The 12,463-nt window shown below is 37.1% G+C and overlaps 1 protein-coding gene across 2 annotated transcripts in view; it reads right to left on the reverse strand.

The window, feature by feature from the left end:
* Positions 1-591: 591 nt before the first annotated feature.
* Positions 592-12,463, reverse strand: part of LOC128862132 (ecdysone-induced protein 78C-like) — a 166,403-nt gene continuing 154,531 nt past the window's right edge. For both annotated transcript variants that reach the window (XM_054100591.1, XM_054100590.1), the window contains exons 4-5: positions 10,757-11,032; positions 592-6,419 (exon numbers count right to left, since the gene is read on the reverse strand). In XM_054100591.1, the coding sequence (XP_053956566.1) occupies positions 6,042-6,419; positions 10,757-11,032 (654 nt within the window). In that variant the 3' untranslated portion in view covers positions 592-6,041. The remainder of the gene's footprint in view (positions 6,420-10,756; positions 11,033-12,463) is intronic.

Here is a 12,463-nt window from a genome sequence, read left to right on the forward strand (position 1 = left end):
CTTGTACCAGTCATAATATGACATATATTTTAATGAAAAAATTTGAGAAGACTGCTGAAATATATAACAATAACACCTGAAAGTTTCGTTTCAATCGAATATTTCTTTCCTTCCCAAAAAAATTTACGAAAAAATCGATTTTTTGAAGCCTCTAAAGCAGGCTCCCCCCTTAAATTGTTTGACCGACCGATACTGTATGAGATAACGATCACTAAAGGCATCAATCATCGGCCGAGAAAATAATGAGTTTCTTTTTCCCCAAACTATATAGTATTTGAGTAAAATTTGTGTTCTATGCAAAATTACATATAGGAGATGAGAAAATTTTGCAAAATTCTTTTCATAGTTTTTCCCGGTGCTGTTTCATTGCACTTTTGAATATAAAGTAAATTTTTTTTTAATTTTTTCCTTGTTCGCTCCTCTCGGCAGCATAGGGCCTCGACAAGACTCAGTCTTGCGTTGGTTTTGTTAATCTATTTTGATTTTTGTAAGTAAAATTAAAATTTCTAATACTCTGCTATATTTACGCTTTCCATTAATTATGAGATTGAAATGTTGATGCAAAAATAAAACATATCAAAGTGTTTGTTTGTGTAATAAAGGTTTAAGTTTTATTTAGAAAAAAATGTATATCTACATAACTAATAATTGTTTGTAGTCGTTTGTTTTGTTTGCACTTGAATGCTTCAATTGCAAAGTAAAACATTAATTTTATGCAAATTTTATGTTATATAAAAAATATCTAATACAAACAAAATAATAATTAATGCGCAGTGTTGTTGCTGTGATTGCCACTTACATATACATACTCAGGCCTTAATGCAAAGTCAATTAAAAATATGCTTATGTATACAGATACATAAATATATATAAAAATTAATCGAAACAGGGAACTTATAATTTAAAATTAATTCAATGAGAAGGACGAAAGCGATATATATGCGATATAGGTATGTATGTATTTCAGATGGACATATGAACATATGTATGTATGTATGCATGAATTCATGTTTGTTTATACAAGTAAAATGTTAAAATATGTATATGTATGTATATATGCTAAATGAGTGAAATGTTATGCGCTGAAACACACATATGTACATATTAATTAATACATATAAATATAAATTTTCTTTTTTTTTTTTTAATTTTATGTGTAAACAATTTGTATGTACATAGTTTAAGGCTAAGTCAATAGTATCAGTATGAAAGTCAATGCATTCATTCTTGGAAGATTTCGAAAGGAGAACCCCAACTAAGTAAGCGGCGAATTGATGATGCCCAAATGTGCATGGAGAACGCTTAATTACATATTTATGGTATATACATGTGTATGTGCATACGTGCCAATGGAGGTTAAGGTAGTAATTGAGTTGAGGTGAAACCTTCAGTTTAGATTGATTTGATTTAAAGAAGTGCGTTTAAACCTACATTTTTGCAGTTTTGCAGATGAGACGCAATGAAATAAATATTTTACGAGTTGTGAGTGTGAATGAGCGCAGGCAAACGATTGGTTAGTGGCATGATTTGTTGAAATTTAATAAGAGCATATAAATAAGGATAGCCAAAGCTGATTTTTTTTTGTTTGAATTTATTTGTGGACGTGCACATATTTCTGATTTCACAGAAGTTTGCGTTGTAGAAAGTAGAGTTTTGTTACTATACGTGAAATGCTAGTGCTTTCTAGGTGTAAATTACTTGAGTGAAAATAAAATAAGTGTTTAGGGGGTTAGGGGTAGTCAGAATTTTCAAAAATATGATTTTTCTTTTTGCATTTTCTTGAAGTATAATATCTTAAAAATATTGTGTGAAAATTTTAAGTGAATCCGTCAAAAATACTTTTCGAGTTATTCAACAATTAACAAAGGGCGTTCGGGCGTTCGGGCACTCCGGCGTGTTCGACACTAGTCGAAAATAAGCTTCTGTAGAGTCAGAAGGTGCTGATTGTTGTTTTAGATGACTTTAATTATAATTTAATTCAATTTAACCTAAAATGCCGATTATAACAACAGGAGCGTGGGAAAATTTTGGCCTACAAGGATTCAGGCTTGCCAATCAAATTAATTGCAAAAAAAAAAAAAACAGGCAGAAATCGTTGTGCTATCCGGAATTTTTTACGGAGTCCTGAGAATTACAACATTTTAAAAGGCCGTTGGTTCAGTATTATCACAAGAGGAGCGTGAAAAAGTTTTGGACCTACAAGGATTCACTCTAGTCAAACAAATTAATTGCCAAAAAACAGGCAGAATTAAAAATTTTGAATCGCGTTGGAAGAAAATTATCACTATCAAGTCGAGAACAGCGAGCAATCGTAAGACAAGCTTCTAACTCGAATAAGTCTTGCGCCAACTTGGGCGCTATTGTTCAAAATAGGGTTTCAGAAGCAACAGTTTGGCGCACATTACAGAGTTGCTATCATTTAAAATGATCAAAAATAAGGAATTCATTTTTGCCACGGCACAAGCTGGCGCGTCTTCGGTTTGCAGAGAAACACCTAGACACCAACTGGGACACAGTAAGATATTTGGAATATTTTTAATGTTGCCCACTTTCAAATTATTCTTTAAAAAAGTTACATTTTCGACTGAAAAAAATGGAACCTTGATGGACCCGATGTTTTTTTTTTTTAATTATTGGAGAGATTTGCGCAAGAGCCCCCTCTTATTTTCCAAGCGCAACTTCGGTGGAGGTTCTGTTATGGATCCCAATTATAGCGAAAGCAACTCTTGATATACAGTTAACATCATCGCGAATGAATAGTGGGGACTACACAAAAGGTTTGAAAAATAGTCTTCTTCCTTTTATTCAGGATAATCGGGAAATGCCATTCGTTTTTCAGCAAGACAATGCCCGAATACACGTAAGCAGGGAAACAAGGCCGAATATTTGACCGATTGTTCCATAGAAACTATGGACTGACCGGGGTGTGTTCTCCGGATCTAAACCCAATTTAAAACATTTGTGGTTAATTAATCAGAAGAGTTTACGCCAACAATCGACAACCAAATTGACAACACCAACGAGCTTAAAGCGGCAATTAAGGCAAAATGGGCTTCTCTAGATGTAAATTTACCTAAAAAGTTAGCAGAATCGTTGAAAAAAGGTTATTTTGTGTCGCTAAAGCAAATGGTGCTTCCATGGACTACTAAAATATTCCAGACGACCGATAAAAAAATTCGAAAAAAGTATACTTTTGTTTAACGATCACTTTAATTAAACAGTGTCTTAACAGTTTGAAACGCCTGGAAATACGCTTTTGAAAAAAATTTTCTTTATGTATTAAAAAAAGTTCTAAATTCTGTAATGAAACAGATAACTTTTGTTACTTTAAGGGGGGAGCCTGGCTTATGAGGTCTAAAAATTGCATCTCTTTGCGATTTTTTTTAAGGAAAAAATTAATTTAGCACTGCAAAGTTTTTTCTATTTTTTAATGAACATTTAAAAAGTATAAACAATTTTTGTACTGGTTAAAATAAGTTGAAAAAAATGTTTAACATAGAAATTAGTAGAGCGCTGCAACGCTGGAGTTTCCAACTTGCGCACAAGATACAGCTCGTAATTATTATCTAAAGCAAAAAATTCAAATGGATTTCTAATTATCATGATTTTTTATTCTAGATGAACTAAGAAAACTGAGGGAAATTCCAAAATTTCAACTTTTTGGAGGTTTTAAAGAAAAAAATGCCTTTCTATAAAAAAAAAATCACTTCAACTTGGTATAAAAATCTTGAAAAATTTTTTTTTATCTATTTTGTTAGTTCAAATAGAAGAGAATTTAATACTGAAGGGAACAAGCTATGATTCATTTCAAAAGGTTCATTAGTTTTTTTCATTCATGTACGCCAATTCAAAGAAATCATAAAAATGAAAAGTCGAGAAAAGAAGATAAAGTTTGTGCTTTAGCTGTCCGGTCACAGCGTAACTACCTAACGCTCGTCTACCTTTGGCTTTGTATCTACGGAAATATTGAGAATTAGGCTCTGTAACTTTGTGTGAATATTCTGAAATATATTAGGAATCGCTCAAAACGAAAAAAAAAAATATCATTTTTTTGACCTTATAAACCCCTTATGGATGTCTACAATTTTTAATTTTTCCTCTGAAATCTATAAATTAAAATACTTTGAAAAATTAGGGGTGCCTTATGATTATGAAACGCACCTTATTTTTGTAAAATAAAGCAATTGATTAGCAAACAAAAAAACTATTGAAATTCACAATTTTTTCGGGCCTCTGACTACCCCTAACCCCTTGAGCTATGTTTGTGTTTTGTGTTGGACTTGTTCTTGTTTAGGTGTTGTTGTTGTTGTTGTCACTAAACTTGCTTGCTTAGTCACACGCATTGTGTTAGCCGCTTTCTTTTTCTTCTTTTTTTTTGTGTCGCAGTCTGTGTAGTCTGTGTTTTGTTTTTGTGCCTTAGTGGTAGAAGAAATGCCATAGGTAATTTAGTCATGTTTTATTTGAGTAGTTGAGGTTTATTTCATAACGATTGAAAAAAAAAATTTGTGTTCTTAAATGTGTATCCATATATAGTAAACTACTTAGCGGTGCACTTATTTACATTTGATTTTAATTAGATACTTTTTGTTAGATAAGTTCTGCTTTCAATTGGAGTAGAGTTGCTTGCTATGGCTGCTAATATTTTTACGCCACTTTGTTTTTGTTTTTGTTTTGTATATGCTTATGCAACTTATTTACTTATATAGTACGTGTTTTAAGTGTAACAGTTTTAACAATTGAGATTTATAGTGTTTATTTTTCCACTATTCACTGTATGTATTTTTACTTTTCTTCATGAATTACTGTTTACTGCCAAATGAAATTGTTTTTATGTAAAATTAATTGCTATGCAAGTGTGGTGTGTTGAAAAAATATCAATGCTGCATAGAAAAGGAAGCAAATACATTTGTTTTTCTTAAGCTTACGAGCTGTTTTCCAGCCCATAACAAACTTTAATAATTATTTCATATATCCTTTATACATATTTCATTTATTTCTATCGCTACGCTAGGCTAAACAATTTTTGTTTTTTTCTCAAAGAAAAAGAAGGTATTGCATAACATTCGATAAATTGTTCAGTTTCTCTCAGTGTTCTTTTCAGTTTTGCTTTACATAGAATGCTTAAATTTGATTGATTTAGCGCGTGGCGTATATTTATGGGTTTTCTAGTTCTTTTGTGTCACATTTTTAAGGAGTTTATTTAGTACGCGCGCGTGTATGTACTCGTATATATTTTTGTATTTGTTCACGGCTAAGAAATTTGAATTGATGTAATTCTTATGTCTGTGTTTTATCATATAGTTGTTGCATATTTTCTTCTCATCTTAAGTTATTACATTTTTTTTGTTTTCATTATTTCACTTTCTGATATTGCAATGCTACATTTGTCTGTGGCATGATCACGTGATGTTTATATGTATGTATGTGTGTGATGTACGTTTAATTTTATTAAAACTATGCATGTATGTAAGTAAATATATCTAAAACTGTTATCCAATTTCGCCTTAACACAAATAATAAAGTTCCTACTGAATTATTTTTAAACAAAGTCAACAAAAATTTCAAAACATTTTCGTACCTCTTTTGAAAATCTCAGCATTAGCGACGCTTGCAATCGTTCCACGATCACAACAAAATTATAAAATAAATTTTTCATATTTTATTTCAAGTATTTCCAATTTTTTCTACAATATAATATGTATATAAATTAAATAAATTGTTCTCATGTTTTTTTTTCGTTTTTGCTTAAAAACTATTCACGCTAAGCTTAGAAATCGTATAGTATTTTTTATTTGTTTAGATTTTGTATTTGATTCAAAAATCCCCTCTTGCTTATTGTGTGCCTACTCATTTGAATTTTTCATATTTCCTTACAGACACCCTCACCCCACCCTCAATCAAGCCCTGCTTCACAATTTATTTCCTTTTTGTATTACATAGTATATTTTCGTCTTTTGCGCCATTCACTCCAACAAACGTTCCCCGCCACGCTTTGAGTGACATTTCTTTGTCTCTCACGTTTCATAGTCGTTTAAATTACTTCACAGATCATCCTCTGTCTTGGGTATGTCGAAAATTTCTGCAAAGAGTGGTGGCAATCGCAGTTTAGTCCAATTCATTCGTAACCAGTCTAAATGTGAGAAGTGTTTGGCGCCTAACGAACGTAATTCGGGTATTTTAGCCTCCAGTGCCGGCATCAGTTGTAGCGCTTGTGTGGAGCCGGCACGTGAACGTACAAGTTGTACACGTAACGCTTCGGCAACGCGTTCGCGTGATCGTGAAATCACTTTCGGTTCAGCGAGGCCGGACCGATCGGAGGCGAGTAATACCATAGCTGAAAAGAGTCCGACTTCGGTGTCGCTGAGGCCGTAGCTATTGAGGGTGTTGGCGAAATTCACCAGCGAGATAACGAAATCGTTCTGCAAATAAAATGTGAGATTACAAAATTTGGAGATACATATATTTTTTGGATATTCATATAAATATAGATTAGGTTAGATTAGATTCAAACGGTTAACCACTATGGGACGCATTTAGGCTCATAGCCCATTGTGATGTCACGTAGAAAACTGGTCCATATACAGGGTGAACGATATGAAGTGTTACCTATTCAAAACACCATAACTTTTTTGTGTGGAATTAGTTTTTATTGATTTCAAAAACAAAATTGTCCAAAAATGATTACAATTCTAACATTTATTCCCTTTAGCTCGATATGACCACCCTTTGCCTTGACTATAGCCTTCAAACGGTCAAAAAATGAGTTGCATGCTGCACGAATGTGATCTTGAGGTGAGTCATGCCATACTGGCATATTTTTTAGTCCTCACCTTGCTCTCCAAAATGAACCAGATGGAATAGCCCATCGGATTTGCGTCTGGCGAATTCGAAAGCCATTGTGTGGACGAAATGAAGTGTAGAACCTGATTTTTTAACCATTCTTGGTTCACATGAGCTTTATGAAACGGTGCCGAGCCCTGTTGGAACGTCCATGGTCTACGACCGAATAGTTTGCGTGTCCAAGGCTCTAAAGCAGCTTCTTAAAGATTTTTCCGATAATAAGTCGCGATAAAAACGATTGGAGAGCGTCCATCAGCGGTCACTGCGGCCCAAACCATTACTTGCGATGGGAAATTGCTTCGAGTGGCCATACGTAGGCTCAAATTCTCGTATGAGCGTTCGGTCAAGTAAACACGATCGTTTTGAGTGGGGTGAAAGATCGTGTGCTTTTTGGAACTTGTAAGCCTTGACCTTGAGCTGATTTTTCAATATACGTCGAGTGTTGTCTTGCGATATTTTCAGTTCTTTGGCCATTTTTCTTCCACTTCGACGTGGATTGCGTTCAAGTCGAGTCTTCACTTTCCGAACCATTTCAGGCGTTGTTGCGATTTGTTTTGGTCCACCTCCATAACGTTTTGCAATGCTACCAGTAACATTGTAACGTTTTATAGTGCGATACACAAACATTTTATTCACTTTGAGGTGACTGAGCTCACGAAAAATGGCTGGTTGTGATTTTCCAGCCAAATATAACGCAATCACACTATTACGTTTGAATTCCATCACAGAAAAAAAAATTCAACAAAGCTGAGACGCAAATGCTTTTGATGGCTTATAAACAATATATTGAACTGTCATTAGAACAATTTTGACGTTGATGACATGAGCTGTTTTACCGATACAAGCACTTCATATCGCTCACCCTGTATATATAAATATATTTGGCGCATACACCCTTTTTGGGTGTTTGGCCGAACTCCTCCTCCTATTTGTGGTGTGCGTTTTGATGTTGTTCCACAAATGGAGGGACCTACAGTTGCAAGCCGACTCTGAACGGCAGATATTTTTTTATGAGGAACCTTTTAATGACAGAGATACACTCGGAGGTTTGCCATTGCCTGTCGAGGAGCGACCACTATTAGGTAAAACATTTTGTCTTTCACGGAGATACGTACCAACCCATTCGCCTATGGCGGCCTTGTCCTTAGCTCTCCTAAAACAAGTACGAACTTTTCAAAAGATTGTAGAAGATCCCTGCTTTCCCCAGTACTGACATCCTCCAACTCATTGAAAAATTGTCTACCTAAAGTGGTGAAGCTACGTTTGAATAGAGCAGCACAGTAACACAGAAGGTGCGAGATCGTCTCTTTCCTATTCAGACAACTTCTGCAGTCATGTGTCTGCTCGCCGATCCTCTGGGCTTGTCTGTCTAGTAGTCAGAGACCACTTTATAATGGGAATAAAACTATGCCTATTTTGGCTTAGCGGAGATTCTGTGCGTTTAGCATTGACAGTCGGCCATAATTGTCGAGCGATTCTAAAGCTGGTTTCGTTACGCCATTCTTTAAAATTTTCTCAAAAATGGTAGCTTACAATTCTGTAAAAGTATGACTTGTGTGCTTATTCGCCCCCTTGGCGTCAGTTCATCGGCCCTGCAGTTCCCCTCAATGTCGTAGTAGGCTGGAACCCATGTTACTTTTGGCTGAAAGGACTCAGCCATTTCTTTAAGCGGTCTGCACCATTTCAAGGTTTGCGAGGGATTTTATCTCCACCGATAACCAGGTTGAAAATGTCGTTATAATCTCCAGGTATCGCATCACACTGTACCAGTGTCACGGCTTTCATTATTGCCATCAGTTTAGCCTGAAAAACACTGCAATAGCCGAGAAGCTGCAAATTGAAGGCGTTCACCAGTTGCTCGAAACATGCACTCTCCTACCTTACCCTCGAGTTTTGAGCCATCTGTGTTTACACCAATGGACTCGCCCTGCCTAAATCGTCCCGTTCTCACACTTCCATTGAGGCTAGGTTGGTGGGGGACGTTGTAATCGCAATTGTGGGCGATAATATAAAGTACACCAGTCCGGGAAGCTCCAAAACACCATCCTTACTATGACCGTAGGCCATATTTTACCAGTTGCTTAAGGTGTTCAACCTTATTTCCGCGCTGCTAGCGTTATATTTGGCCAGCAGATCTACTGGAAGGAAGTCGAATGCTTGCAACCCTTTTAACGTTCACAACCTTCTCCAGAGCTTTTTACCATACTACATCATCATAGTAGAAAATTGGCCCAACTACCGCCGTATAGAGCCTGGGTTTCATCCCGCATTTTTGGGCAATTAACCTTCTCCAAGAATACAGCCCCGTTATCGCTTTGCACACCCTATCTGCTACTGTAAGTTCCCAATTTAGGTTCCTATCCAGTGCAAGGTCTATAGACTTAGCCCTTTCCGTTACTCTAAGAGGTTTTTTCCCTGGGGATATTTGTTTAAGAACAAGTGATTTATGCCTCCTGCTAAAATGTAGCAGGTCTGTTTTTTCCGCGCTTACGCCTTACTATACTGAAGTGATAGCTTGTTGAGAGATCTTAGTTAAAGATCACACAATGTTGGACGGTGTTCTCCAGAGATTGCTACAACAAAATCATCGTCGTTTGCAATTATCTTTCCCCCATATTTTCAAATTTTTGTAGGAGACTATTAGCTGCAGGGTTCCAAAGAAGTGAGGAGTTTACCCCACACTGGTGAGCCTCTGACCGGACATTTCTTAATAGATGATTCTCCCAATTCAGGCTTAGAAATGGAATATCGGGAAGGCGAAAATCAACATTTTCGACACCTGCTCTTCTTTGCTTTTCATCGAGATGATCAAAAAGCTGCCGAAGCAGCTCGGGACATTTGCGACGTGTGGGAGAAGGTCTCGTAGGCGAGTCTACAGCAAGGAAATGGTTAGCAAAGTTCAAAAATGGTGACTTTGACTTCGATGACACATCCCGCAGCGGAGGGTCTTCTGAATTCGATGAAGAACGTCTCAAATCACCTCTGAAGAAGAACGGTCGCCGAACCAGTTGTGAAATGCGGGAAGAATGAACTGCGATAATAAAACGATTCCCAATCACCTTCACTCAATGAGATTTACCGAAAAATTGGGAGCCTGGGAATGTGACTGTTTCACGAGCTCAACGAAAAAAAAAGGAAAGACGTCTTTAAATTGCTTCTCAGCATCTCACGCGCCATCGGGCAACACGCGGTCATAAACAGCGCTTTTTGTACCGAATCGTCACGGGAGATGAGAAGTGGTGTCTATACATCAATATGAAGCAAATAAAGGAGTGGGTGGCTCCAGGATATACACCAAAGCCGAAGGTCAAGCCGGATCTTCTTCTAAAGAAGATCACGATAAGTGTTTGGTGGGACTGGCAGGGCATGATGCACTGGGAAATGCTCGAAAAGAATGCCACGGTCCATAAAGAGCTCTACATTGCCCAGCTACACCGCGTGAATGAGGTTATTCGACTAAAAAGACCTGATCGACATGGTCAAACCATACTTATTCACGGCAGCGCCGGACCACATGTTGCACAAGTCGTCAAACCCGCACTCCAAGAGTTCGAATGGCAGTAACCTTCGGCATTCGCTGTATTCTCCGGACCTTGCACCGACCGATTACCATCTTTTCCGTTTTTTGTCAAACGATATGAAGGGCGTTGTTATCGAACAAGGAGGTCCTTAAAAACTGGCTCAAAAACTTCTTTGACACCAGCCCAGGCGGCTTTTGGCGGAACGGCATCAAAAAATGGATCGAGAGGTGGGAAGCAACTACGAATATATAATTGATTAACTGATTGAGATAATTATTGTTTTTTGTTTAAAAAAGTCATCGGTAAAAACTCTATGACCTTATTCCCCAATCTAATACTTTAAAAAGCCTATTGCGCATTGTAGACGTGGTTGGGTGAATTTCCATTTTACTTACATCATAGAGAATTTCGAGTTGCTGTCGTGTCAGATAAGTGCCATCATCGAAAGTCAATGTTGCGTCATTTATCATACGTGCCACATGGCTGAGCCACACCTCGAAGAAGCCCAGTTTGATGAGTATCAGTTGGTCGTCTTGTGTGAAATCACAAAAGCCGGGCACGCGTTTCGCGAATTCGACGATGCGTTGAACGCCGGGCGTAACGCGCCCTGCATACTGTTGCCACAGCCAAATCTTCTGAAATTCTATTGTCTCCGATACTAAAGTGGCAATCTAGAAACGAAATAGTGAAACATTAGTATTGCAATTTGCTTAGTAGATGTGAGAGTGTGTGTGCGTGTGAGATGTGTGGGAAAATAAGTGTGTGTAAGTATCATAGATTGACATGCTGGGGGCAATTAAATTATGGGTATGACATAGAGTGTGCGGCAGAAGTCTTCATATCCTACCACTTCGAAGATGTTTTATAAAAAATATCACGAAAGTTTTTGCGTATTTTAATATTTTATTAAAAATTAAATAAATTCAATTGTTCCCGTGTGAAATACAAGGTGAAGTCCAAAATGAACAAGACTGAGTTAAAATACAAACGACAGGACCTTTTTTATGATAACTTCGAGTTTATTTATAGTCCCCGCTGGCCTCGCTACACTGCTTTGCGCGACGTGAAAGCTTTTCGACAGAGTGTTTCAGGTCTTTGACCGGAATCCGGAATGCCCTTCAGAATGTCGGTACAAGCCTTTTGGATGGCCTCTACGGACGCAAAACGTTTTCCTTTCATGGCCAAATGCAATTTTACGAATAGGTAGAAGTCACAGGGAGACATATCAGGCGAATACGGTGAGTGATTGATGGGTAAAATGCGGTTTCTAGTCAAAAACCTTGTCGCAAGAGTGGATCGATGAGATGGTGCATTATCATGCAATAAGCGCCAACTTCGTCCTTCGCGGCATTCAGGGCGAATTCGACGAATGCGATGCAAGAAACGCTTCGAAACGCCAAGTTAGAAAATGGCGTTGACGGTTTGGCCCGTTGGCACGAACCCCTTGTGTACAATTCTCTTGGAATCGTAAAATCAGTTGAGCAATGGCATGAGTTTTGACTTCTTCAAACGCGATTTTTTGGGTGGTGGTCCGTCTGGGGACTTCCATTCGGCACTTTGATGGTTAGTTTCAGGTTCATGTTGAAGGCACCACGTTTCATCACTAGTTATAATGTTGTGAAGTAAGTTCTCGTCTTTTCTCGCCTCTTTAATGAGGTCTTTCGAATGTTGCCTTCTAAGCAATTTTTGATTCTCAGTTAACTTGTGTATAATGAAACGTGCACAGACCTTTCATAAGCCCAAATGATCTGTTAAAATGTGATAAATCGATATTTTGGAGATATTCAACTGCGGTTCCTTGAGTTTCAACGATGATTTCAGTTCATTTTTGATAAATTTACGAACAATTTCGATGGAGTTTTCGGTATGCCCCGTATGCACCCAGAAAAATAACATTGGTTAAATGTAACAATTTCCGTGGTTAATTTTACTACCATGTAAATTGTTGTTGCAAAAATTCTCAGCTAACTGCAAACGTTGGTCAAATTAACAATTTTTTTTCGGTTAGTGCGCGCTCTGTATAATTTGTTGCTGTAATTTTAACAATTTTAGCTTGTTATATTAACTGTTTGAAAAAGTTAAAATTTTCCTTACATTTTGTT

This window comes from Anastrepha ludens, chromosome 4 (assembly GCF_028408465.1).
Source record: "Anastrepha ludens isolate Willacy chromosome 4, idAnaLude1.1, whole genome shotgun sequence".
NCBI classification, from domain to species: domain Eukaryota; kingdom Metazoa; phylum Arthropoda; class Insecta; order Diptera; family Tephritidae; genus Anastrepha; species Anastrepha ludens.